The sequence below is a fragment of the Poecilia reticulata genome, chromosome 9 (genome assembly GCF_904066995.2).
Source record: "Poecilia reticulata chromosome 9, P_reticulata-male-v2, whole genome shotgun sequence".
NCBI classification, from domain to species: Eukaryota; Metazoa; Chordata; class Actinopteri; order Cyprinodontiformes; family Poeciliidae; genus Poecilia; species Poecilia reticulata.
In genome coordinates this window covers 26,404,098-26,428,916 of record NC_088838.1, presented here as the reverse complement: position 1 = coordinate 26,428,916, position 24,819 = coordinate 26,404,098, and the positions used below count along the sequence as shown (strand labels likewise).

General features: G+C 38.7%; 2 protein-coding genes and 1 long non-coding RNA gene across 7 annotated transcripts; 1 reads left to right on the top strand and 2 right to left on the bottom strand.

Annotated features, from left to right (window-relative positions):
- The first annotated feature begins 29 nt into the window (after positions 1–29).
- Positions 30–8,730, top strand: LOC103469975 (uncharacterized). Of its 2 annotated transcripts, XR_534435.3 has the most exons (3): positions 30–796; positions 1,005–1,047; positions 6,986–8,730. It is a non-coding gene; the product is annotated as an uncharacterized LOC103469975 (long non-coding RNA). The 2 variants fall into 2 exon arrangements; XR_014088954.1 differs by having other exon boundaries at positions 30–1,047.
- On the bottom strand, positions 2,096–6,623 carry gpx8 (glutathione peroxidase 8 (putative)). The gene is made up of 3 exons (XM_008418065.3): positions 6,357–6,623; positions 5,928–6,189; positions 2,096–2,616 (listed from the first exon to the last, which is right to left on the bottom strand). The coding sequence occupies exons 1-3, from the start codon at positions 6,561–6,563 to the stop codon at positions 2,453–2,455; spliced, it is 633 nt and encodes a 210-aa protein (XP_008416287.1). The 5' UTR covers positions 6,564–6,623; the 3' UTR covers positions 2,096–2,452.
- LOC103469976 (uncharacterized) lies at positions 8,356–20,011 on the bottom strand. Of its 4 annotated transcripts, none has more exons than XM_081610808.1 (9): positions 19,123–20,011; positions 13,931–15,513; positions 13,515–13,850; positions 13,253–13,413; positions 12,993–13,076; positions 12,756–12,825; positions 12,498–12,654; positions 11,348–11,995; positions 8,356–11,253 (listed from the first exon to the last, which is right to left on the bottom strand). In XM_081610808.1, exon 2 carries the CDS (start codon positions 15,503–15,505, stop codon positions 14,384–14,386), a length of 1,122 nt encoding a protein of 373 aa, XP_081466934.1. In that variant the 5' UTR covers positions 15,506–15,513; positions 19,123–20,011; the 3' UTR covers positions 8,356–11,253; positions 11,348–11,995; positions 12,498–12,654; positions 12,756–12,825; positions 12,993–13,076; positions 13,253–13,413; positions 13,515–13,850; positions 13,931–14,383. The 4 variants fall into 4 exon arrangements, with proteins under 4 accessions (XP_081466934.1, XP_081466933.1, XP_008416288.1 ...); XM_081610807.1 differs by having other exon boundaries at positions 8,356–11,995; positions 13,515–13,621; positions 13,766–13,850; XM_008418066.2 differs by having other exon boundaries at positions 8,356–11,995.
- Between the last annotated feature and the right edge of the window lie 4,808 nt (positions 20,012–24,819).

Sequence of the window (24,819 nt, the reverse complement as noted above, 5' to 3'; positions counted from 1 at the left end):
AAACAACAAAAAAAAACTTCAGATGTGTTTTATGTCAATAAAGCTATTTATTTAGTCATTTAAGGATGGGTGTTGCTTATTGTGAACATTTTTCAGATTCCTTCCTCTACATTTCTTGTCTTACGCCAGTGTTTTTAAAATAATAAGAATAATCTAAAAATATGTGTGGCTTTTCTGTCTTTATACAAAAAATGAGCATTTTGACGCACACATATTCACCACTAAATTTACACGTGAAAAACACTAACAGATTCAACTGGACTTAACGACTCTGTTCGCACTCAGTGTATGTTTGTAAAAAAAAGAAAAAAGAAAGAAAGAAAAAATTAAATTAGAAAATAATAAAATGATTCCAAGCTCCTTCTTGGTAACTGATATCAAAATAAGATAGTAAATCCAGCTTCTGGTGTGTGATTAATTTTCAGGTTTAGATTCTTCATGTTGGGCCAACAGCACGCTGCCGCCTCCTCTTTTACAGCTTTACCGCGTTGCTGTTTTTCTTTACTTTGTCTACTTAATTGTTGCACTGGAAACAAGGACGCAAATGGCATCACCAGACAAGCCACTTAAAGGAGAGAGAGAGAGAAAAAAAAACAGGATTAGGCCGCCAATGGCAGAGCAGAAGTCGCAGCTTCCCGCTCTGCTGTCCGCCTTGCAGGAGTATTTAGGAGGGGAGTTGGAGCAGGAGGGACCGCAGGTACTGTATATGACCCGGGTCTCAGCGGGGTGAAGGGGTTAAAAGTGATCTCTGTAAGAGGGGGGAAAAAAATTCACATAGGGACATTCAAAAAAGTGGGTAAGTAGATCAAATCATGGAATTAAAATATGTGGTGTTGTAACCTGTTTGTATTCCTTTAACCTGTTGCTGCTGCTGCTGCTCCTAGGCAACACATGCAAACTTTCAACAAATCACAGCCCCTACTTGGTTCTTACTGATCAACTTTGCAGAAACTCGTTTTGTTTTGAATTATGAGCTCAATTATTTAATTTCTCCTCTTTGTTAGGAAGATGCTTTAATGAGGATAAGAAGACCTTCTCCCTTTCAAGGTAAGATGAAAAGTGGACATCTCTGTATCAGAATCTCCCCGATTTCTAGATTACAGATTTGAGGTGGAGGTGCCAGTGTGGCAGCAGATTTGGTTGCGTGCAGCTGCACCTCCGTCCCCACTGATGCTATCAGGGCAACCTTTAGAAATACCTGCTGCTGAAGCTGGGCTGCAAAATGTCTCAAGTTGTGTTTGGTGCAGAAGACCTTTCAGTTGTGACTGGTATGGAGGCAGTGTAATGTTAGCTGACGAGTTCTCTTTCAGCTCACAGTGCTCTGCTACCATAACGGTTACATTTACGCTCAACTTGCAAATGTTGGAGGACTTTTCATATAAATATCTTTAGGTAAAGGACCTCTGGTGCTTTTCGGCTGGTTTGTAGGCAGTGTCTCGTTAGCTGGTTGGGTCGTCAGGTGCCAGCTTACCTGCTGCTGCCCTCAAAACTGTCTGAGAAATCCACAGCTGCTTGATCTTGTGCAATACTCAATGCCTTTACATTGCAATGTAAAAAAGAATACCACCGTGAATATGAAGGTTCATCCTCTTTCGGCTATTGGTTTTTAGGTGCTAAGAATTATGATGTACAGTACGTACTCTAAGCATATCTATATACCTACACTGAAATGTACAAAACCACAGAGTACTCATTTTTAATAAACATAAAGCTAAAGTAAAAGTTGTGTGTAGAAAGACTAAGTTGTTGTTTCGCTAAAGGTCATTGCAAGACAGTTTGAAAAAGGCGTTTGTTTGCTTCTATATAATAAAAATGGTACCAAGACTTAATGTAGCATCTGAACCATAAGACTTATGGAAAAAAAAGAGATGTTTGCCTGTATTGCACACCATCACCTCTAGAGAAAACATCAATTCATCCACCCACTTATCTGTGCACGGTGGGGCTTTTTTGCAGAGATCATTAAGCATGAGAACATGCAAACTCCATGTAGAAAAGCCCTAGGTGAGGATTTGAACAGTCGTTGGAGACGCAACATTTACCACGGTCACATGGGCATCTCCATGCAGCCCGTTGGAGAAAACAACTGATGCTCTTGAAGTACATTATTTTATTGTTGGAAGGATGAGATACAGTAAAGAGGCTCAAATCAGACACTGAAAGGTGAAAAGGTAGGCTTCATCTTAAAAACAAGATTGTAAACTTTAGAAAATTACTTTAAAAAGTACACCATAGAGAAATTTATTTATTTATTTTTTAAACCCAACACTGGATTCGTTACTGTCCGATAGAATGGCCAACACTCAAATAAAACCATACCAACACTTCTTTCTGGAGCAACAGATGTCTCTCGCACGCCCTCTGCCGACACTTCAGTCACTTCAGGCTTGACCAGGACGGCTCCATCTGACATAAAGTGGCAAAATGTCCCATATCTACCAAGCATTTGCCATCATAGCTCCCCGCGTTTCCTTATGATGATTTCTCGAACCAGTGCTGTGACCTCTTTTCGGACGCTCTCCATGGATTCGTCTGTTCTCCAGAACCGGATCACTTTTCCTTCCTGATTCACGAGAAACTTCCAAAAATTCCACTTTGGTATTTTCTGCACAGAATCTAGAAAAAAAATAAAAAAGTACAGTTTGAGTGGATTAATTTTTTTTATTCTAATGACATCCCTAGACAGCAATACAACAACTATATTGTCGAGAAAAGTCGAGCTCATCCCACTTCCCCATGCTGGAGATTTTAGTTTAATAGTAATAATAAATAAAATTACCTTAAAATTAATGACATAGGTGACATCAAGACCCAACAATAGAGTCAGACTGTAATAAAATGAATCTGGTTGTGTGTGTTGTTATTGTGTCCTGCAAACTTTGCTTTAATTCTACTTTTTTCTATTTAATCATAAAAAATCATAGTCAGGCAGAAAGAGAGTCATGAAACAGGAAGAGCTGGTTTTCTGAAGAAAAGGGGAAGTTTCTATCTTGCATCAGGCTAAAAATAATTCAGACCATTCCTTATTTTAAAGCATTAAAGGTTTTTAAAGAATAAAATCTAAACATTTTGAGAGATTGGATAAAACCCAGAGTAAAATACTTAAAATAATGACTTATAATTATGCCAATAATTAATATTGGTTTAACCAGTGGTTGATGTTGGTTTGATTATAAGAATATTTACACTTACTCTTACACTTGTGGAAGTACTTAAAGGTAAAACAAGAAACTGTAACATGGTATCAGATAATTAGAATAATGAGTATTCTTGGTTTCTTGTCAGAAGTGTCTGTAATAACTCACATTATGATTATAATAAGAGTAACTAATAAGTTATGGTTATTATAACATTATAAGTGAATGTTAAATCACAGAAACTAAAAGGTTATAAATGTGATTTTGACATTGAACTTGAAAAGATGTAAAATGTTGTAACTGTAATTAAAGGTCACTGATGTTGTGTTGAAGGTAGATGGTAGGTGAAAGGTCAGGGGAAAAGGGGAACTGATAGGAGAGCGGAGAAGACAAGGCCTTATTGCTAAACTTCAACTTGCCTAAGAAAAGGTTGGGCAGGAAACAGAGGTAGGAGGAACTGTTGAGCAACTTGGGGACATTGGAACAGAGATCCGGTCATAAGGTCTCCAAGGTGATGGAGATGAGATCATCTGTCCAAGCAGTCAGCCAATGAGACAAGCACAGCAACAAAGCTAGCCAATGCAAACGCACCAAAAGGTGGATAAACCCTTTATAAGGTGGGTGCAACAGAGGAATCTTTGGCTGGATCCTTCAGGCAGCTTCGAGCCAAGACGGAGATGGACAAAGAACTCTGCAGCTGAAGAAGAGCCGGGGCCACAGAACCGAAGACTGTTCTGCACATGGGGACCAACCCGTTAGCCCCGCAACATGTGGCTTCAAATCGCACTTCTCTCAACAGCTGGGTTTAGACCCCCAAAGACAAAGACCAAGGCAAAGATGAAGATAAAGACAAAGGCAAAGAACAAAGGCAAAGAGGAAGAACTGGTGTGTTCCTTCTGTGGGACCAGAAAGATCGTGAGACGAGGAGAAGGGAGCTACAGAGCTGCAAGACAAGAAGCTGAGGACCGCTACGCGCATGAGGAAGTCACCCTGATGCCCGAGACCTGCTGCTCTAAGTCAGTACTCTTCCTGTACTGGGAACCTCCTGCTGCTGCAACACCTTCTTCATCATCAGGCCAGTTCTGGAGTTCAAAATGCCAAACTCTGTCCGTCTCTCTCAAAGTTTCCCTTTTTTAGTTCTCAGTGTCAGCATTAGGGAAAGATAGGCTAGAGTATTGATTTTACTTATTTGATTATTTCTGCTAGTGAATTAAGCTGTACTGACCCTTGCAAAATTGCCTTACTAATAAAATAATTAGCATTAAGAAAATCTAAAAGATGTTGTGGACATTCAATTAATGAGTCACCTTAAAGTTCTTTGATGGTTGTAAAATAGCTATGAAGTTTGATTCTGGGAGGAAAAAGTAGAAATGTTTTATAGGTTGCTTTTAGCCAAAACTAAAACAACACCCTTGGGACTCGCCCGAGTCACTAAAACCAACCTGGTTCAGTAACAAGTGCAAGTTGTAATAAAGAGAAAGAGCGACCGTTAACAGGTGTGCTCTGTGAAGCTAGTTGGTTGCAAGCTACTCAATCTGGCTAATTCACAGGGTGAAAAAGGGTGGGACATCTGGAGGGGGAGGTCGTTAGAAACCAGGCTAGTCTTTCTCGATGCCAGCTTAAACAGAGTTTACTCAGTTCTGAACAGGGTAAAATCCCATCAGATTTAGAAAACTCAAATTACCCGTTAGATGGAGAGCTGGCTGCACATCTCCCTCCTCTGAGAAGAGGAAGTAGAGTGAGAGAGAAGGGGGGGGAGGTGTTGCGCAACAACAATATTTAATTTCCTAACAATGTAACTATGCAAAAATAAGAGCATTTCCATATTTGTAAGTAGCTTTTTTTATCTCTTTAAATGTGTGTTGAGCTTTTCTGGTAAAACAATACACACGTTTACTGAGAACCTTTGAACACTCATCATTGATATGAATGTCATTCATTTAATATTGGATCATCATGATTTCATCCACTTTGTGCAATATGCCATTCAATTACCACTGGCAGCAGAAAAGATCATGATGATGCTTTCAATGCCATGTTTAACAGTTTGTACGGTGCCGACTAGGTCTGAAAGCCTAATCTTAGCTTCTCCAAACAATAACTTCTTTGTTATTGTTTGGACATAGCTGGTTCTCCTACCACCATAAATCTTTTCTTTGAAAAACACATGAATAGCTAGTTGAAACAGAGCTTTATTTCTTACTTACCTTCTTCTTTATGGTGTTCTAACAGGACAATGATCTCAAAACAACGAACTAATTCTATCAGGTTTATAATAGCCTTCTTGGATTTTCTTCCTATAAATATTCACTTCAGTTTCAACCCTAAAACGTGTGTACTTCACTGAAGAGCCTGAGTCTCTGCCAGCAAACAAGTCAATAAAATTGACTTGCAGTGGTAAAACATCCAGGCAGAATTTTGCTGGAAGATTGTTGCTGTCTAGAAAAGGGTTCAACTTTAAAGCTGACATGCATCTAAATATTAGTGTTGTTGTCTAAATCTTTCTAAATCCTTTTTATGTTTTAAAAGTTACCCATCATAAGAAAAAGTTAACCAGCCAGTCTTTTCTGGGTAAAACTCGATCAAGAACCTTCAGAACTCTTTCATTATTTAAATATCTGCCTCAATGTCTGCATTGATTTTATCCTTTTTGATCCTAAGTGGGTTAAAGAAGAAATCCACACTAAATTCAAGCGTAATATTAATTATATAACCATTACACCCTGAAAAAAAAACGGACAAGTAAACAATTAAAGTCAGCAACTGCTGACATGAAGTTTTCCTGCTGACCTGTGAGGAACCTGAAGGCAGGCTCAGCCTCCGTGCCCAGGATTTTGATCTTGCTGAAGAAGGGGAACGTCACGCCGTACGTGGACTTGGCGAAGGCCTCAATGTCCCGGCTGAACCCGGGCTCCGTGTCCCCGAACTGGCCGCAGGGGAAGGCCAGGACGTTGAAGTGAGACGTGCCCAGCTCCCGGTGCAGGTCCTGCAGAGACTTGTAGCTCGCCTCCGTGTGCTGGCAGTGACTCGCCACGTTTACAACCAGCGATGCCTGAACAGGACAAAAACCATGGAGCAAGTGTTATAATAAAACTCTGCACAGAATGTAATGACAAGAAAGTAGGAAATAAAGACGAAAAACGTAATCTCCGTTTCCAAATGAAGATTTGCAGAGATTTATCCCCAAACTTAAGACGCCTGGTGATGATGTGGACGTACTTTTCCTCGGTACTTCTCCAGGGATACCGTCCTCCCCTTTGCGTCTTTCACCTCAAACGAATAAAAGTCCCTCTGTTTTCTGGGCTTCACCAGGTGCGTCTGCAGGAGGAACAAACAGCCCACACCGACTGTCATGCTCACCAGGACCCTAAGCCTTTTTATTCTGGCTTTGGAGGACTTGGTGGGATAACCTCCGAGAGCCTCCATCTTGGAGGCGGGGGGGAGTTAGGAATCCTGCAGAAAAGTCTGGGCGGACTCGAGGATGAAAGTAAAGTGAAGTTAACGAGGGGAAAAAATCCCTACAAACAGGAAACTCATTGCCTTAGAAAAAAACCCAAAAGTTTCTAAAAGCTGTGCTAAATTCAAAAGTCACGGTTCTTAAACATGTCATACTATGTTATACCAGGTCAAAAGTTATGAAGAAATGTCTAATAAAATTTCTTGGGAGACTTTTTAAATTCGCAGAGACACGGACATTTTATTGTGAAATTTCCAAGAGGAAACAGCTCTCCAAAAGTTTATTCTAGGACTTGCTGTCAGCTTTGGAGTGACGATTACTTTTGCCAAAGTATAAAATTTATAAAATGTAAAATTTCTCATGCCCACTGTTTTTTTATTTTTCTTCACAGGGACACAACGTAGCCGATGAAGTCGCATACAAACGCTTCAAGAGGCGGAGCATCCATGGGAGCAGCACAGGAGGTCCAGCTGCCAGTACACCGCTGCCCTCTGGGGGGCGCTGTGACTCCCTCTTTGAATTTTACACGTTCTGTCGGAGCTCGAATTTTCACGGAGAAAACACATGCAAGAACACAATGTCCTGCAATAAGACATGCAAGGTGCTGCACAAACCTCTGCAACACCTTCTGATAAAGATAAGAAATAATCTTAAATGTGATCAGGAAACTAAGATGTCACCAAAATTAGGATTAAAATTCCTGTTTGTGAAAATAGTATAGCAAAAAAAACATTTATTGTTCTCACATCCCCATGACAAGTTTGCAAACTGTTCTTCTTATTCATTGGGTTGTAAGATATATTTAATTATTTCACTGACATTAAAGACATGTTAATGTTTTTACTTAATATTATTCCAGTATCAGCAGTTGATTTTATTTTTATTTGCAGGTCTTCTTCCAAGCAGTGTTACTGGAGCATTTTTATTTAGATTTAAAGTCTGCTAGAGTCAATTTAGAGTTTAATTAAAACTGCACCCATCAACAACAAGCTCTCATACTGGGTTTAACCCTCTGGTGCATAGGCAAAAAAAAAAAAAGTTTGAATATTAAGAAAAAAAAATAGAATAAAAACAGCATTTGGTACGGAGGATATGATGATGCGGGCCTGTTTCCCTTCCCCAGGCAATGGGAATCTTGTTAGAACGTGCCATCTTGAAATGCCAGCAGATTGAACTAAAAATCTTGCTTACTGGTGCAGTTAAACTGAAAAAGGATGGTCACTGGGTATTTCATGAGGCAACCCCCTTCATCAAGAAAAAATCTAGCTTTCAGTGGCCACCTCAGTTTCCAGACTTGGATAGATACAAAAACTGTAGGAAGGCGAAGAGGAAAAAACGCACCAAGCATCCTAAGGAGACTATGAAAGAAATGATCAGATATCTTGGGCTGTATTGTCCAAGCTTATGATACTTATAACTGGGATACCCACAGTTTAGTTAACATCAGGTATTCATACTACAATTATCTGAATCTAATTCTTCACATTCATCCATCTCGCTTCCTTGTTTAATGTAAAATTAACTCCAAATTACACCTCTGTCACTTTAACTTTTACCAACAAGCACTTTAAAACATAAACAAAACAAACAAAAAGTCTACTCCCAGCATGACAACCGATCAAGCTGCACAGCTCCTCCAGCATAGCAGCTGCCACAGATGTTCTTGTCTTCTGCTGAAAACGTCACGCTAAGCAGGAACGAACCATTTCATGCAGATCCAGGGGGGTGTTTAGTACAAATATGGACGTGTGCTTTTTGGTCTGAGAGGGATAACATTTAATTTTTATTGCTAAAAACAATTTTTAAAATCACAGAAACGGTAATTGACAAATCAAGTGAAAATTACACACAAATATAAAACGGAATACAATAAGCCCAAAAATTCACCATTACATAATAATACATAGAAATATGACACTATGACACTGCAAAAATATACTGCAAAATATATTACATTTTTTAAAATATCTTCCTCATGCTTTCACAAATTGAGTTACACACAAGTATAAAACAGAATACAGTAAGCCCAAAAATACATCATTACATCATAATACATAGAAATATGACACTGTGAAATATGTACAAAAATTATCTCTTCCTCCAGCTTCTTGTCTTGTAAATAAACACTGTGATTTTCACTCTTGTGAGACTTTTCTTTAGCATTGATGTCTGTGAAATATAACTTGTTCAGTGTTTACTCTTCAGAAACCAACAAAATGTGTGTTTTTGCACTGAGCCACAATACTCTATTGTAATGACATCAGATTATGCAGCATATCTTCTTCATTCCAAACATTACATAAAAACATGCCACCATGATTTTTTTTAACAATATTATTTTCTGGACAGAGCAAATGAGCTAAACACATTCTTCAACAGGTTCAGTACAGGAACAAGATCATCATCATCATCCTCTCCCGTCTCCAGCCAAACTGATATCTGATCCTCCTCTGACCCACAGCTTGTTGATGTTCCATCTTCCACCTCAGTCATGGATTCTTCTGCTTCCACAAGTTTGTCTTCCACCGTATTAGGAGAGCTGCGGCTCCCTTTGCCTCCACCTCCGTTTCTGTATCTACAGTGGGGAGAACAAGTATTTGATACACTGTTGATTTTTCAGGTTTTCCCACTTGCAAAGCATGTAGAAGACTGTAATTTTTATAATGGGTACTCTTCAACTGTGAGTGATGAAATCTAAAACAAAAATCCAGAAAAACAATGTATGATTTTTAAGTAATTAATTTCCATTTTATTGTGTGAAATAAGTATTTGATCATCTATCAACCAGTAAGAATTTTGGCTCTCACAGACATGTTAGTTCTTTAATGAAGCCCTCCGGTTCTCCACTCATTACCTGTATTAACTGCACCTGTTTGAACTCGTTACCTGTATAAAAGACACCTGTCCACACACTCAATCAATCAGACTCCAGCATCTCCACAATGCCCAAGACCAGAGAGCTATGTAAGGACATCAGGGATAAAATTGTAGACCTGCACAAGGCTGGGGTGGGCTACAGGACAATAGGCAAGCAGCTTGGTGAGAAGGCAACAACAGTTGGTGCAATTATTAGAAAATGGAAGAAATACAAAATAACGGAAAATCTCCCTCGGTCTGCAAGAGAAAACACAAGCAAGATGGGCGCTATGCAAGATCTCACCTCGTGGAGCATCATTGATCTTGAGGAAGGTGAGGAATGAGCCCAGAACTACACAGCAGGACCTGGTTAATGACCTGAATAGAGCTGGGACCACAGTCTCAAAGAAAACGATCAGTAACACTCTACGCCGTCGAGGATTAAAATCCTGCATTGCACGCAAGGTGCCCTTCCTCAAGCCAACGCATGTCAAAGCCCGTCTGATGTTTGCAAATGACCATCTGAATGAACCAGAGGAGGAATGGGAGAAGGTCATGTGGTCTGATGAGACAAAAATTGAACTTTTTGGTTTAAACTCCACTCGTCATGTTTGGAGGAAGAAGAATGATGAGTACAACCCCAAGAACACCATCCCAACCGTGAAGCATGGTGGTGGAAACATCATTCTTTGGGGATGCTTTTCTGCAAAGGGGACAGGACGACAGCACCATATTGTGGGAAGGATGGATGGTGCCATGTATCGTGAGATTTTGGCCAACAACCTCCTTCCCACAGTAAGAGCACTGAAGATGGGTCGTGGCTGGGTCTTCCAGCATGATAACGACCCAAAACGCACAGCCAGGGCAACTAAAGAGTGGCTCCGTAGGAAACATCTTAAGGTCCTGGAGTGGCCTAGCCAGTCTCCAGACCTTAATCCAATAGAAAATCTTTGGAGGGAGCTTAAAGTCCGTGTGGCCCAGCGACAGCCCAGAAACCTGAAGGCTATGGAAGAGATCTGTATGGAGGAGTGGGCCAAAATCCCTGCTGCAGTGTGTGCAAACCTGGTCAAGAACTACAGGAAACGTCTGATCTCTGTAATTGTAAACAAAGGTTTCTGTACCAAATATTAAGTTTCTTTTTTCTGGTGTATCAAATACTTATTTCACACAATAAAATGGAAATTAATTATTTTAAAAAAATCATACATTGTATTTTTCTGGATTTTTGTTTTAGATTCCATCACTCATTACAGTCATCTGAAAGCTTTGCAAGTGGGAAAACCTGAAAAATCAACAGTGTATCAAATACTTGTTCTCCCCACTGTAGCAGTCAGGTGAAGAGGCAGCTGGAGAGGCTGAACCGGAACAAGGCTGCAGGTCCAAGGTCCAGATGGTGCCAGTCCCAGAGTCCCTCTATGGGATTCGGCAGCATCTCTTTAACCTTAGCCTGACCCAAGAGGAGGTTCTTTTGTTGTGGAAGACATTCTGCCTGGTTCCGGCACCGAAGAAAAGTTACCCGTCAGACATAATGCTCTGTTGCCCTGACAACCCACATCATGAAGGTCCTGGAGAGACTCCTGGTGGCCCACTTGAGTAAGCAGACGAGCTCATATCAGGACCCCCTGCAGTTTGCTAATTGTCGTGGAGTTGATGATGTCATCAGACACCTGCTTCAACAAACCCAGTGTCATATGGACAAAGCAGGCAGCACAGTGAGGATCAGGTTCTTTGATTCTCAGGTGAAACCTGAAACTCCAGAAGACACAGGTGGAGGCCTCAACAGTCGCCTGCATCTGTGACTACCTGACAAACAGACCACAGTGTGTAAGACTAAAGGACTGTGTGTCTAACCAGGTGGTCAGCAGCACAGGAACACCACAGGGCTCTGTACTCTCACCATTCCTTTTCACTCTCTACACTTCAGACTTCCAGCACAAGTCCGACTTCTGTCATCTACAGAAATACTCAGATGACTCTGCAGTTGTTGTGTGTGTCAGAGAAAGACAAGAGGCTGAGTACAGAGATCTGGTGGAGGGCTTTGTGGCCTGGTGTGGGAACAATCATCTAATCTTGACTGTAAACAATATAAAGGAGATAGTTGTTGATTCCAGGAGAAACGGGGTTGGATAAAACCCTATTTCCATCATGGGAGAAGATGTGGAGGTGGTTCAGGAATATAACTACCTCAGGGTTCATCTGGAACACAGACTGGACTGGAGACGCAACAGTGAAGCCGTCCATAAAAAGAGACAGAGCAGACTGCACATCTGGAGGAAGCCAAGATCCTTCAAGATATACAGCAAGTTGCTGGAAATCTTCTACAAGTCTGCTGTTGAGAGCGTAGTCTCTTCTGCTTTCATCTGTTGATGCAGCAGCATCAGAGCTAGGAACCTCAAAAGGCTCAACAATCTGATAAAGAAGACTGGATTTTTTCTGGTTCTGTTCTGGAGACGACTGTGGAACCTCTGGAGATGATGATGCCAAGAAGGATTCTTTATAAGAGTCAAGAAAGCTATGGACAACTCTGGCCATCCTCTTTATGAGTCTGTATGGGGAAAACAGATAGTCAGTCAGAAGCTTCTTCAGATTTGCTGTAATACAAACTGCTACAAAATATCTTTCTTGCCAACAGCAATCAGCCATCTTCAATAACTCTTTGAAGAATCTGAATTAATGAGCTACAACTACAATTAATTTCTCTTTGAGATCAATAAAGTCAAAGCATGTTTGGGTAATTCTTGCACACTACTCAAAGTTTGATAGGAAAAAATATTGAACATTTGGAAGTTATGGTGGAAACATTTTTTGTGGTTTCAATGAAATGAAACAAAAAATGTAAAAATATCTTTAAGTTTAGCTTTTCCTGGGCCGTTTCACCTGTTTGCAGCTCCTTTTTGCTGCTTTACAGTTGTAGGCCAGTTTCTGATCAAATTATTATCTCCTCAACCTCACCATAATCTGTTGCAACCAGTAGATCAGTAGATGGACGAAGTGACCTGCTTTAATTGTTGGTCAACTCATGCTTGGTTTGTTATTGAAGGACCTACTTCATATGGTCCTTCTTTATTCTGTGTCCTCAGGTGTCCCCCTGATGCAATAGGAAACTTCATCTCTGGATTTCCAGCAGAATTGTCTGTGTCTCCTCAGTCCTCTGTGTCTTCTCTCTCCTGATTGGTCCAGTGCTGTTGTCTGGTCTCAGTGACGCTGGAGGATCAACACATGATCAGACACATATTCCTTAATCTCTGTCTAAATAACAAATGACTGAAAGAAACTTTCTGATTAAGTCATCATCATGTCCTCACCTTTTCCACAATCTGTTACAACCAGTATATCAGCAGGTGGAGTAGGTCTTCTGTTTTAATTGTTGGTCAACTCAAGTCATGTGACATAAGTTGACGGACAAATGAAATAAAGAGAAAAGACAACAGTTAAACCCCCCCAGAAAATATACATCTACAGAAAAAAGAAAAAGTTTGAAATTTGATCTCAATTTCATCCATATTTAAAATTATTAGCCAGACAAAAATAGGTTTTCTTACCTTTTTTTCAACTGGGTTCTCTTATCTTCCTCCGTCTGACTTGTGATGTTGAAGGTGGAGGTTTACAGGCTGATGAGATCCAACCTGGGATGATCAGAGACATTATTGATCTGCAGAATCTGAATCTGGGATCAGAAATAAATGCTGGGTTCTCTACAATGTTTCTAAAATTGTTTAATATTCAATGTCTGACTGATGAACAGGTGAAATTTCAGCATAAGATTTCATGGCAAAGCTTGGTTTGTTGTTGAAGGACCTACTTCACATGATCTTTGTCTCTTTATTCTGTGTCCTCAGGTGTCCCCCTGTTCCATCAGGAAACTCCATCTCAGGATTCCCAGCAGGATTGTCTGCGTCTCCTCAGTCCTCTGTGTCTTCTCTCTCCTGATTGGTGCAGTGCTGTTTTCTCGTCTCATTAATGCTGGAGAATCAACAGATGATCAGACACACATTCCTTAATTTCTGTGGAAATAACAGATCACTTAATCAGACGTTCTGATCAAGTAATAATCATGTCCTCACCATTTATACAATCTACTAGAACCAGTAGATCAGCAGGTCCTCTGCTCTATTCCTGATCCTCCTTCCATCAGTACAAAGCTCATCAAAGCTCTGCTGTTATGAAAGGACTCAATAAAAGAAAACACACACAGAACAAAACAAAAGTGTCAGTGAGGAGAAAGTACAGCATAAAATAGGAAATAGATTTGAACATTGACCCCAAACTCCTGCATGTTGAACATTTTTTGTTGTGTAAAAGTACATGTCCTTACATGTTTTTTCAAATGGGCTCTCTTATCTTCCTCCATCTGGCTGGTGGTGTTGAAGGTGGAGGTTTACAGGCTGATGAGATCCAACCTGGAATGAACAGAGAATCAGAGATCTGCCACCAGCAGGAGGCAGGCAGTATCATGTGAAAGTGGAATGTAAAAACTTACAAGCAGAGTGAAAGACAAGGGATCCAGAAGGCAGGAACCACATGGACAACGACGAAAGGATCCAGCGACGAGCAGCTAAAACCTGAAAGATTAAAAACTGGGAGAGTGGATTAGTAGAGGAACAGGATAGAATGATTTACTATACTGGAGAGCACTATATAGGGAAGCACATCTATTACATCCTGAAACATGTGGGAGTTGAAAAGAAAACGCAAAGATGAAGAAAACCCTGGGTGCAAGGAGCTACCTAAGGCTTCCGCAGTCCTGCCAGAATCCTTACCATCTAAAATGCTAAGTCTAGCAGCGGGATAAAGAAAAGCCCCGGTGCAAGGTGCTACCCAAGTCTTCCTCAGGCTTGCTAGAAAGCCATTGGCTTTAATAAAAAACAAAAGAGAAATGATGATGTCCTAATGTGACTTCCCAAATAGGTCTTCAGTTTTTACGGATCCATATCTAATCAGAGTCACTTGACAAGACGTAGCGAGGTCTAAACCACACGTATCTGGAACTTGCTCTTGCTGTAATTCCACTAGATGTTGAAGGCATTGGTTCCTCTTCTGCGTCCTCTTCAGTCTCCATCCAGAAATACGAGTCAGGGGATGGAATTGGAATTTCACATAGTGTTAAAGGTGAAGAACTGAAAACACAGGGTGACAAAATGGGATCTTCAGAGGGCGTTAATGGTGAGGGACTGAGGACAGGGGATGACAAACCAGGACGTTTACGCGCCATTTCACAAGAGGGACTGAGGACGGGGGATGACAGTCCAGGATCCTCACACGACGTCCATGGTGAGAGACATCTCCATGCCACCTTTCTGAGGGTGCTTTCCAGGACCTCGTCCCCACTGGCATCATCACTATACTTGGTCCTCTTGGAGGGGAGCTCCTCTTCAGCATCACTGTCCTTTGTCCTCTTTCTGTTTATGCCAGTCACAGATGTCACATGAGCCACGTCCTCTTTCAAACCTACCTGATGATGTTGCAAGGTACTGACAGGTCTGGATTTCTCTGGACGCAAAATGGGCTCTTCCTGTTTGACAAGTCCAGATGTGAATTCAAGTGAAGTAGAGGGAGCCGTGTCTTCTTGAGGCTTCTGAGCCACCCCCATGACTTGTACGTATTTAAAATTTGGAGGAAGAATCTCAAGAAGCTGTGACGCAACATCGGCCACTGTCAGACTACTGTCAGCGGAGCACAGCTGATGAACCGTCGAATTCAGTAGTTTCAATGACTGTTCAAGCACTTCTATGCCCCAGAGGAATTTAATGTTTGGTTGAAGGACCTGGACAACCCGAAGTTGGGCTTTAATGCCATCCTGGTCTTTATTACCTACCTCGTCTTCATTGGAGCTGGTAGTAGAGCTACCACTGGAGTGGATAGTACAGTCATGACCTACCTCGTCTTCACTGGAGCTGATAGAACAGTCCACAGACTGCGGAGGTGTACTGTACCTCGACTCCTCTCTATGGTCTTCAGAAACCATGTCAGTTTCATTTAACCACACCTTACCGTGTTCCTTACCGTTGTCTGGAAGTCCCTCCAACGTAGGGGATCCATCTGCTGGAAGCACCATGGTATGAGCTGTGAAGGAAAAAAACAAAGCAAAACAAGCTATAAATCAGTATCTTGACCTTCACAAAAGTCCAAAGCAATGTTTAGAGGGAACACTGAAATACCAACAATACAAAAACCCAGGTTTATGAATGTGTTTGTTTTTCTTGAATATATTTAATTAACAATACTATTGCTATGCCAGATGTGATTATACAACAAGAACGGCAATTAAGAGATAAAATAAATAAAGCTTATCTTTAGTCACAAAAAACTCAATTTTACATAAAAACCAGAACACACTCTAAAACTCAATGATCAATGATAGACCATCAACACTCAGACAAACAAACTTGCAGCTTCATCTTGGTACCAATCAATCACTGAAGACAACAAATAAAATTTAGACTTATTGTTAATTCAACCCCAGCCATAAACTCTTAAACATTTGGGAATATAAATTATACGCTGTGTTTAGGATTTTTTAATACCTAATGAAACACCTGTAATCTTAGATTGTGCCATTAATGTGAATAAAATAAAACCCTACAAGTTATTCAGTTTACCCTTCTATAACATGCTACAGGTACATTTTATCACTCTTAATAGTCAGGGATAAGATAAATGATCTATTCATTATTATTATACTTAAATCACTGCTTTCACAACTTTAATGCTTTAAAAGTATTAAAGTTTTAAAAAATAGATTTCCAATAGCATTTGTAAATTACCAAAATCTTAATTGTAGCTAATCAAACTAAATTAATTTGATCTCCACAATTTTTCACAATCACAGCTACTCTGACACCCCATCAGTACTACCTTCATACTCCCACATATAGCCAACAGCTGAAATGTACATCTATAAAATCAAACGTTTTATAGATGTACATCTTTTAAAGTAGGGATCTACATAAACAGGCCGACATGAGTGGCCTTTCCTCCGTTTCCAGGGGCTGCTACAAAAAATGAAACTGTTTATTTGGTTTAGAAATCCATATCCAGTGTGTTAATCTGTATCCCTTATATGTGCATGACGCTTCAAAGTCTTATTATCACATGTTAATATTACTCCAAATGGGTCAGTTATGACTGAAGGTAGTGTTATGAAATTCATTACATCAGTCTGAAGATCTGAGGGCTGCACACAACCCAGCAATAAACTCAGATGAATGTTAACACAATTATATTGCTCCAAATGATTCTTTCAATATTACCATCTCCATGGAGACAAAGAACATCAACAAAATTGATTTTCTAAAAGTAATTCCCTGAAACTAAAGTTTTCCAATCACCACACCTCTATAAATATTGCTGACTCTTTCTGAAAATGCAATCAGCATGAAAATATATTAGAGCTCCAAATATGCAAAGTACCAACACAGTATTTTGTAAATAACTAATTATTCAAAGCTTCTCTTCCTTAGAGAAATCAAACTAAACAACAATAAGTTTAAATATAAACTAAACTACTTTGAAATAATAATTCAAGTATTAAGGTTTTATTTCAAGCAAAGTATCCAAGAAGACCAAATGTGTTATTGAGGCATTTTTTGAAACCTGGAACAGGCATTGATTTCTTATTCCAAAGATCTGATTTAAACAAAACAGATCTTCTAAAACCAGAAATAACATTTTAAACCACATGAGTAGTGTTAAACCCCCGCAATCCCCTCAAAATTTTAACTAACAAATTAATCACAACTGGACCAACTGGAACAGAGATCATTATTTTTCTAATGAATTTTAACATTCAAGTAACTTCTAAAAATGATACGTCACTGAAATGCAATCGAATAAAAACACTATTTTCAATGTATCCATGGAGACTACATATACCACATTTTTCAAAAAGCTGGTTCCAAAACTTCTTTCAAACCAAAACAACTAGTCAGCTTACTGACATTCTCCAAAATTTTAAATAACTGGCATTTAGTCACAATACAAATTCAATTAATTCACAAATGTGTTGCATCCCAAAAATGCAAATTATACCTTCTTAACCATAGTCAGAATTTCCAAAAACTGAGCACCAAAGTCATCAAAGCTGATTTTAACCAACTCAAATCATGTTTTTTTCTTTTAAAATCAGTTCACCCATGTAGGAAAACTAAACACATATATTATAGTCTGTCATTAGAAATTAATATTACGTATATTTTAAGTATTAGACTTATTTATTGTATTCCGATCACTGAATCCATGGAAAACAAACATGCTTGTCAGGGCATATTTTGAAAGTAGGTCAATGACAATCTAGTTTTGTTCATCTGTTTTGGATAAATTATTTTAAAAATGTATTGTCTGAAAACAAAATAAGATCATCACCATAAGCATTTGTGACATTTCTAGAATTAGATCTAAAAGAGATAAAGTAAATAATTTAGGAATATTACAGGAGGTACGTGTTTTAAAAGTGTTTCTTCATTTTTTTATTGAAGTCATTTTAAATAATGTCACCAGTGTATCTATGGAAACTAAATAGGCTTGTCTGGGCATTTAAAAAAAAACAAATGGAAAAAAAACTATCCAGTTTACCAAGAATTGGACTCCAAAGTCGTCAAAGCTGATTTTCACAAAGAAATCATTATTTGTTTGTGAAAATCAGTTTTGATTGATGATCACTACGACTATACATGATTAATTGCCTATTAATGGTCTATCATTAACGTACACACACTTAGAATTCTTACGACACTGGTAGGAGCTTGCCCTGCAATGGCCCGCCTCTGTCGTTGTGTCCTTGAGCAAGACACTTGTCCCACCTTTAGCTGGAGTTTATTGCTGGCAAGATAGAACATCCGTGGCTACAACCCATTAGCTTATTATTATCATCAGTGTGTGTACATGAATGAAAATTACTGATTTTATGTAAAGCGTCTTTGAGTGTCCTAATAAACCGCTAGCCTGATGTGAATACCATGGAAACCAAATATGTTTGTCAAGGCATTTAAAAAAAAGGAAAAAAAAAAAAAAGAAAAGTAAAGACCAAGAATTGGACAGAAATCTGACTGCTTTTTCAAACCAGCATAACAATTAATATCCCAGACATTTATCCATAAATGTCAATATGCTAATACATAAGTCACCAATGTTAGCATTCCTGGCTATGCTAAAAACAAACAAACAAAAAAAAAACAGATCCAGGTGTCATATCTTGAAAAAATAGTGAAACTAACTAAACAATTAAAATATAGGCTATTATAATGGTAAATACTATTTTTAATGTATTTTTTTTAAATAATATTAAATACTTTACTTATTTCATTTAGCGTATCCATGGAAACTGCGTGTTTATCACGGCATTTTTCAAAAAAATAACGGTAAAAAACAAAGCTAATTTTCCATGAATTCGACGTTAATTTAACTAATTTGACTATAATTAAGTAAAAATACATATATTTCTTAAATTACTACCCCATAGTTTAACATTTCCGACATTTCCAGCAAAAGTCAGTTAAGAAAAAGGCTCATTAGTTAAGATCTATGCTAGCAAAAAATGCTATTTGTCTTTTTTTGTACAGCATTCAGAATTTCTTTAAAACACACACACAAACACAAAATAAACTAAACAAGTCATTAATATCTTAGTAATAATTTGCTTTCATTTATTAAAAATAGTAGAAGAATGGTTTTAACCTTCCAGCTGATCACCCTGCTGGTGCTTCTCTTGGCCAGGAACCGTCTTCCGCAGGTTTGTTTATCACAGGCTTCTTCAGCAAGTGCGTATTTCAGCAAGTGCTTCTTTTTTAACAAGTTTTGCTAGCAGACTTATCGACAAGCGCAAACCTTCCGAGGCTTCAAATGCTTCTTCAGGCGTCTCTCTCAAAAGTCCCGTCGCAAAGGGGAAGAATTCATAAGGTCAGCGTCATTTATGGAGTTGAGAACGCTAACCTCGTTTCCATGACTGTCATTGACGAACGCACGCACTGGTGCGTGAGAGAAATGATACAAGTATCGCGTTGTCTTGTTTATCACTCCGTATGCTGCCACCTACTGGCCTAAGTTCACAATGACATTTTTAAAACTTACACTACTGGTGCAACATTATATTTCTGCTTTCATTCTTAACTAACTCAGTTTCGGTGGGAAAATTCTCTCTGCCGTGAAGCCTGCATTGGAAAAAAAAAATCAAATTTCAAAAATACTTTATTGATCCAAAAGGAAAATTAAATGTTGTTGTAGCTCATTCATTCAGATTGTTCAACGAGTTATTGCAGATGGTTGATTGCTGTTGGCAGGAATCTTTTGTAGCGGTCTGTATTACAGAAAATTTGAAGAAGTCTCTGACTGATGATACTATGTTTTTTCACGATGGTCTCATGAAGATGGTCAGATTGCCCACAATTTTCTTAATTTTATGAAGAATCCTCCATCGTTTCTGTCTTCTCTTTTCTGATTGGCCCAGTGTTGTTGTCTCAGTTATGCTGGAGAATAATCACATAATAAGACACCCATTCCTTAATCTCTGCCTAAATAAAAGATGATTGAAAGAGACTTTCTGATCAAGTCATCATCATGTCCTCATCTTTTCCACAATATGTTACAACCAGTCGATCAGCAGGTGGAGCAGGTCTTCTTCTTTAACTGTTGGTCAACTCAACTTTGGATTTATGTCTTTACATAGTGCAATATATCCATTAAGTATAAAATCAAGTGATGGTTTTAACCAGGTTTCTTGACCACAGACTATATTTGGTTAATAAATTAATAAAATGTATTAACAATTTAATAATAAAATATTTAAACTCTTGGCCATTAGCAATGAAGCTTCTTGCATTCCACTGTAATATGGACAAAACCATCAAACTTGGAGGAATGTTTTGCCTTATTGTGTAAATGACGAACCCAATCATCACCTTTTCAGGTAATCTATTCTCTTCTAGGACTAACATAACTGACTTACTAGGACTTTTCACTCCCTCTCTTGTAACAAACACTTTAATCACCTCAGCCCCTTTCACATTACCTTTAATCTCTTCCTCGATCAGATCAGTTAATACTCCAGATATTACACCAATTATCTTTTATCTCTCTTGCCATATTTGTGGCTTGATCGTTTTTTTTCCCCAATAATGTCTTGCATCTTATTAGTCCCTGCACCTGGTCTCTATCTCTGCATAACACCATTACGGAAACCCAAACAAACTAATAAAAAAACATCAACATGAATGTGCACTGTAGAGAAAACAAAGGTTGCATTGCACTGTGCAATGAAAATAAAATAAACGTTTCATTGCATTGCACATCTTGCATTTTCCTTGCGACGCTCTCTTTTTACCCGCATTGAGGGTACCACTGAACATGTGAGACTCACACCACTGCACACCCGTGTTGCAATCACACATTTGCACAGCTGTCAAAAACCTCATCTTGACATATGGTTTGAGTGCAGTTTCACTTCAGTTCATTTTGGTTTATAAGAATATGAACAGTTTCTCATATCTTACAAGCCCATAAAGTTGGTAAATTGCTGTAATGATTAAGATTTCCTGTGGCATTTGAAGCTGAGTCATCTCTGGTGGGCAACTGCAGAAGACATTTGTGACTTTAAACTCACCACAGCAACGCCCTGTGAGATCCAGAAGATGGACGCAAGCAGAAACACCAACAAATAAGATTGGTAATAAAGATGTGCAAATATTTCTTTCAGAGGTCTTTGACTCTGAAAGAATTGAGTAAAAGTTGAGTAAAAGTGGCGCACAAGTTTAAATCTTTCATGGTGGAAAATGTTCAAGAATTTCTTCTAATGTCAGCACCTTGTTCTTTCACTGTGCCAGGAAAAAAAAAATACTGTCCCACAGTGCCTATAATAAAGTATTCACACCCTTGGATGATTTTACAAATCAATCACGATCAACGTAATTAGTTTCTTTTGACAAAGACATTTACAAATAAAACCCCTTCATATCAAAGTGAAAATGGATGTCTACAAAATAACAGCAACTAAATACAAAATGTGTCACATAGATTAATTGACTGCATAAATATTCCCCTGCTTCAAGTCAGTACTTAGTGCATGTTTGGTCGCAATCACAGAACAGACTTTGTGGATCGTTCTCAATTTTTACTCCATTCTTTCTTTACAAACTGTTCAAGCTCTGAAAGGATTGACTGTGAACAGCCATTTTCAAATTCAGCTACAAACGCTCTATGGGATTGAGGTGTGGGATTTGACTGGGCCATCGTCTTAATACCATATGTGAGTCTTTAGCTGGATTCTTCTTGCTTTAAAATAAATGTTCCCAGAAGCTGTAGTTCTCTTGGTGCATTCATTTTGCCTTCTGCCTTGACCAGCTTTCAGGGCCTGTTGCAATGAAGCATCCCCTCACCATGACTCTGCCACCACCTTGCTTCACTGGAAGGATGGTGTCCACCAAAAATAGTGCCTTGCCAGATAGGCAGAAAGTACAATTTTGGGCTGATCATAACTTTCTCCAACATGCCTTTTTGATAACTCTAGTTGGGTCTTGATATCAGAGTCTCTCTCATCTCAGCTGCTGGAGCTTGTATACCTAAAATCATCTCGTCTAGTCAAGTTATGAAATATACAAACTCTTGCAGATTTTTTACTTAAAGCAACAGAAACATCTGGTGCCTGCGTTTGTCTTTAGATCGACTTGCATTGTTATATATACTTGGAGTTGTTTGTGGCTGTAAATCAATATAGGTCATTTGTTAATGCACAGCAAGATGCAGATTGTCCATAAAACTCCTAGATGTGCAGTACCTTGTGTGCATGAAACAGAAAGTCGTGCATACTAATCATAAAACGTAATGGTATGTTAAATTTGTAAGGTTGGAATTCTCGAGGTCCATAATATATATTGGCTCAAAACATATTTTCAGCATATGCAAATGATTGCTAGTGTGGTCTCTAACCACAGTCTGATGGGTTTTTATGGTGGTTTTGCTCAAAGAGGTTCTCATGTCAAAGCTTTAAAGCTTTAAAAAATATGCATCATCGTGTTTTAGATCTTAAACATTTAAAATAGTTAGAATGATAGTCACTATACCTTTGGTCACAACTTTATAAGTAAATTAAAAATGCACCTACTTGAAGCAAGTAGTGCCTTTTAACCAGACTAACATGTTAAACTTTATGCTCATAAAAGCTATAGTTATCATAAAAGAAAATACTTTCTTTCACCAATAATCAGCTGCAGCAGCATTAGATTGGTTTCTTTATTTGAGCAGAAGAAAGAGAAAACATTTGGCTGCAGATGCCATCCCAGTATTTCATCCTTCCCTCACTTTATATGTAACTTTAGCTTAGAAATACTTCTAGGGCCAAATGATGTGAAAAAAAAAGGTTTCACTCTGACTTATCGTTTGAGTGGTGTGACAGAGGATGTCATCAAAATATCCTTTTTACAGCTACGTTGCTGTAGCACAATTAAAGCCTCATGAGTGAAACATAGAGAAAAGTTAAACTTCCACAATCATTCTCTTATTGTTTATAATATTACGTTTTCTGGTGACACCATTGTTTAGCAAAACTGAACAGTTCACTGGTTAATGGATCAACAGAAATTACTACATGTATTTTTAAGTTGCACATTTTGTCACAAGTTGTCTTTATCCACTTTGGTAAAATATAGGTAGGATTTGTCAATCTTGGATATCATTCCTCCTCGTTGCTGGATAAATCCCCATAGAGGTCTTTACTCTTTGCACATAAAATATAAGCCTGAACATAATAGTTAAAAAGGAACAGTTGCAAAAATGTTACGTTGCTCTATTTAAAAGTTAATTCAAAAATAGCTTGAAGCAGTTTCACAGGCTTGAAGCAATGACAAGGCATTCAGAACATTTATTTATATTTAAAGCATAAATTATGTAATTGAAAAATGTCCATTGATGTTGTTCATCATCATCATCATCATCATCATCATTATTGATATAGTGATATGCTGTTTAAAACCTTAAACACAAAAAGGACTTTAAAGTGAACTGTAAAATATACCGCCAGTCAGTGAAGGTAAGCCAGGACAGGGGTAATCTGCTCTCTTTTACATGCTCCCATTAAAAGACATAAAGCAGCATTGTTGTAGTTATAAGTTGCCTTTTTGTGCAGTGACATTCTTGGTTTTGTATGTTGCTTATACAGAAAAGGGAAATTGATTTCTGGATTTCTGTAATAAATAAAAAAAAACTAAGTTTGTCAGTTTTTGATGAGCTGAGTTCATTAGCCTCTTTAAGTCCAACTCTTTTGTCTTTGATTTTTCGGACGGCTATCTTCTCGACTGTAGTTGTGATATAATTGCTGTTGCACCGGGTTCTGCCGTTTATTTTTGGATATCTCTGGAACACTTTCAACCTAGTCCAGATTAAAATCAACCTGTCTGAGCTGGAGTTGGGATGGTAGATGGGATGGTCTGCACAGGGAACAGATGATGAGACACAGGTAAGCTAAAAGCTATAAAACCATTTCACAAAAATGGTGGGGGTCTCTATGAGGGGAAATTGGAGACTTACTTGTACTAGAGTGACAGTTTGTGGTGTCTCACTGTTTCTGTTTTACGTTAAGTTGTGGGTTGTTGACCACAAGTAGAGCATGTGATGTGTTCAGTCACACTTGTCTCTAGTGTCAGTGCTTTCCTGGGAACAGCAGTTACTCAGCAGGTACTGGATGGTCAGCTCTCATCAACAGAAAATGAGTTATTTAAAAAAGATGAACAGCTGTGAATCTGGGACACACAATCTGGAACTTGTATGACTTCCTTCAACGCAAATTCACAGGTGATGATGCCTTAAAAGCCATTAGATTGTATTATATTTATTAAGATTTACTGTGAATAAACCCTTCATGATTTACTCCCAATAACTCCGTCTACAGATCTGTTGTCTCAGATGTCCTGGAAAGATGATTGGTCACCAGGCTTCCTCATGAATTTATCACCTGTTGGAGTTGGGAGCGCCCCTCCCTCAGACGAATCCACCAACTCGCATGTCAGAAGATTAATGAAACACGTTTAAACGTTCAACTTTTGAAGCAGTCACAAATTTCTGTTTAACACATTTTCACCACCTTGATGGGAATATGTGTATTACATCATCGTAGTGCTGAGTAATATAGCACATCTGTCATCTCCCACTGAAATAGTTCATCTTTGAGACGGTTTTCACTGACTCATTATCGCCGGGGGTCTTCAGTGAAAACAAAACTATTAGTGATCATAGCAGTCATATGGGAGGTCTCGGTTTCCTGGCTCATGCAGTGGAAACATGGGGCTGAGGTGGGATGCCCTCTGAGGACACCCTTTTTGAAGCATCACAGTGGTGAGAAGCTGTTGATCAAACTTTGGGGATCCTCTTGGTCTAATGGTGTCATAA

Bases quoted from the DNA above. Each gene is read 5' to 3' on its own strand.
- gpx8 (XM_008418065.3), bottom strand. From the start codon at position 6,563: ATGGAGGCTCTCGGAGGTTATCCCACCAAGTCCTCCAAAGCCAGAATA. The intron at 6,190-6,356 runs GTACGTCCACAT...TGTCCTGTTCAG, and splicing joins TGGAGAAGTACCGAGGAAAA to GCATCGCTGGTTGTAAACGT. The intron at 2,617-5,927 runs GTCAGCAGGAAA...TTTTTTTTCTAG, and splicing joins TGCCTTCAGGTTCCTCACAG to ATTCTGTGCAGAAAATACCA.
- LOC103469976 (XM_008418066.2), bottom strand. From the start codon at position 15,505: ATGGTGCTTCCAGCAGATGGATCCCCTACGTTGGAGGGACTTCCAGAC.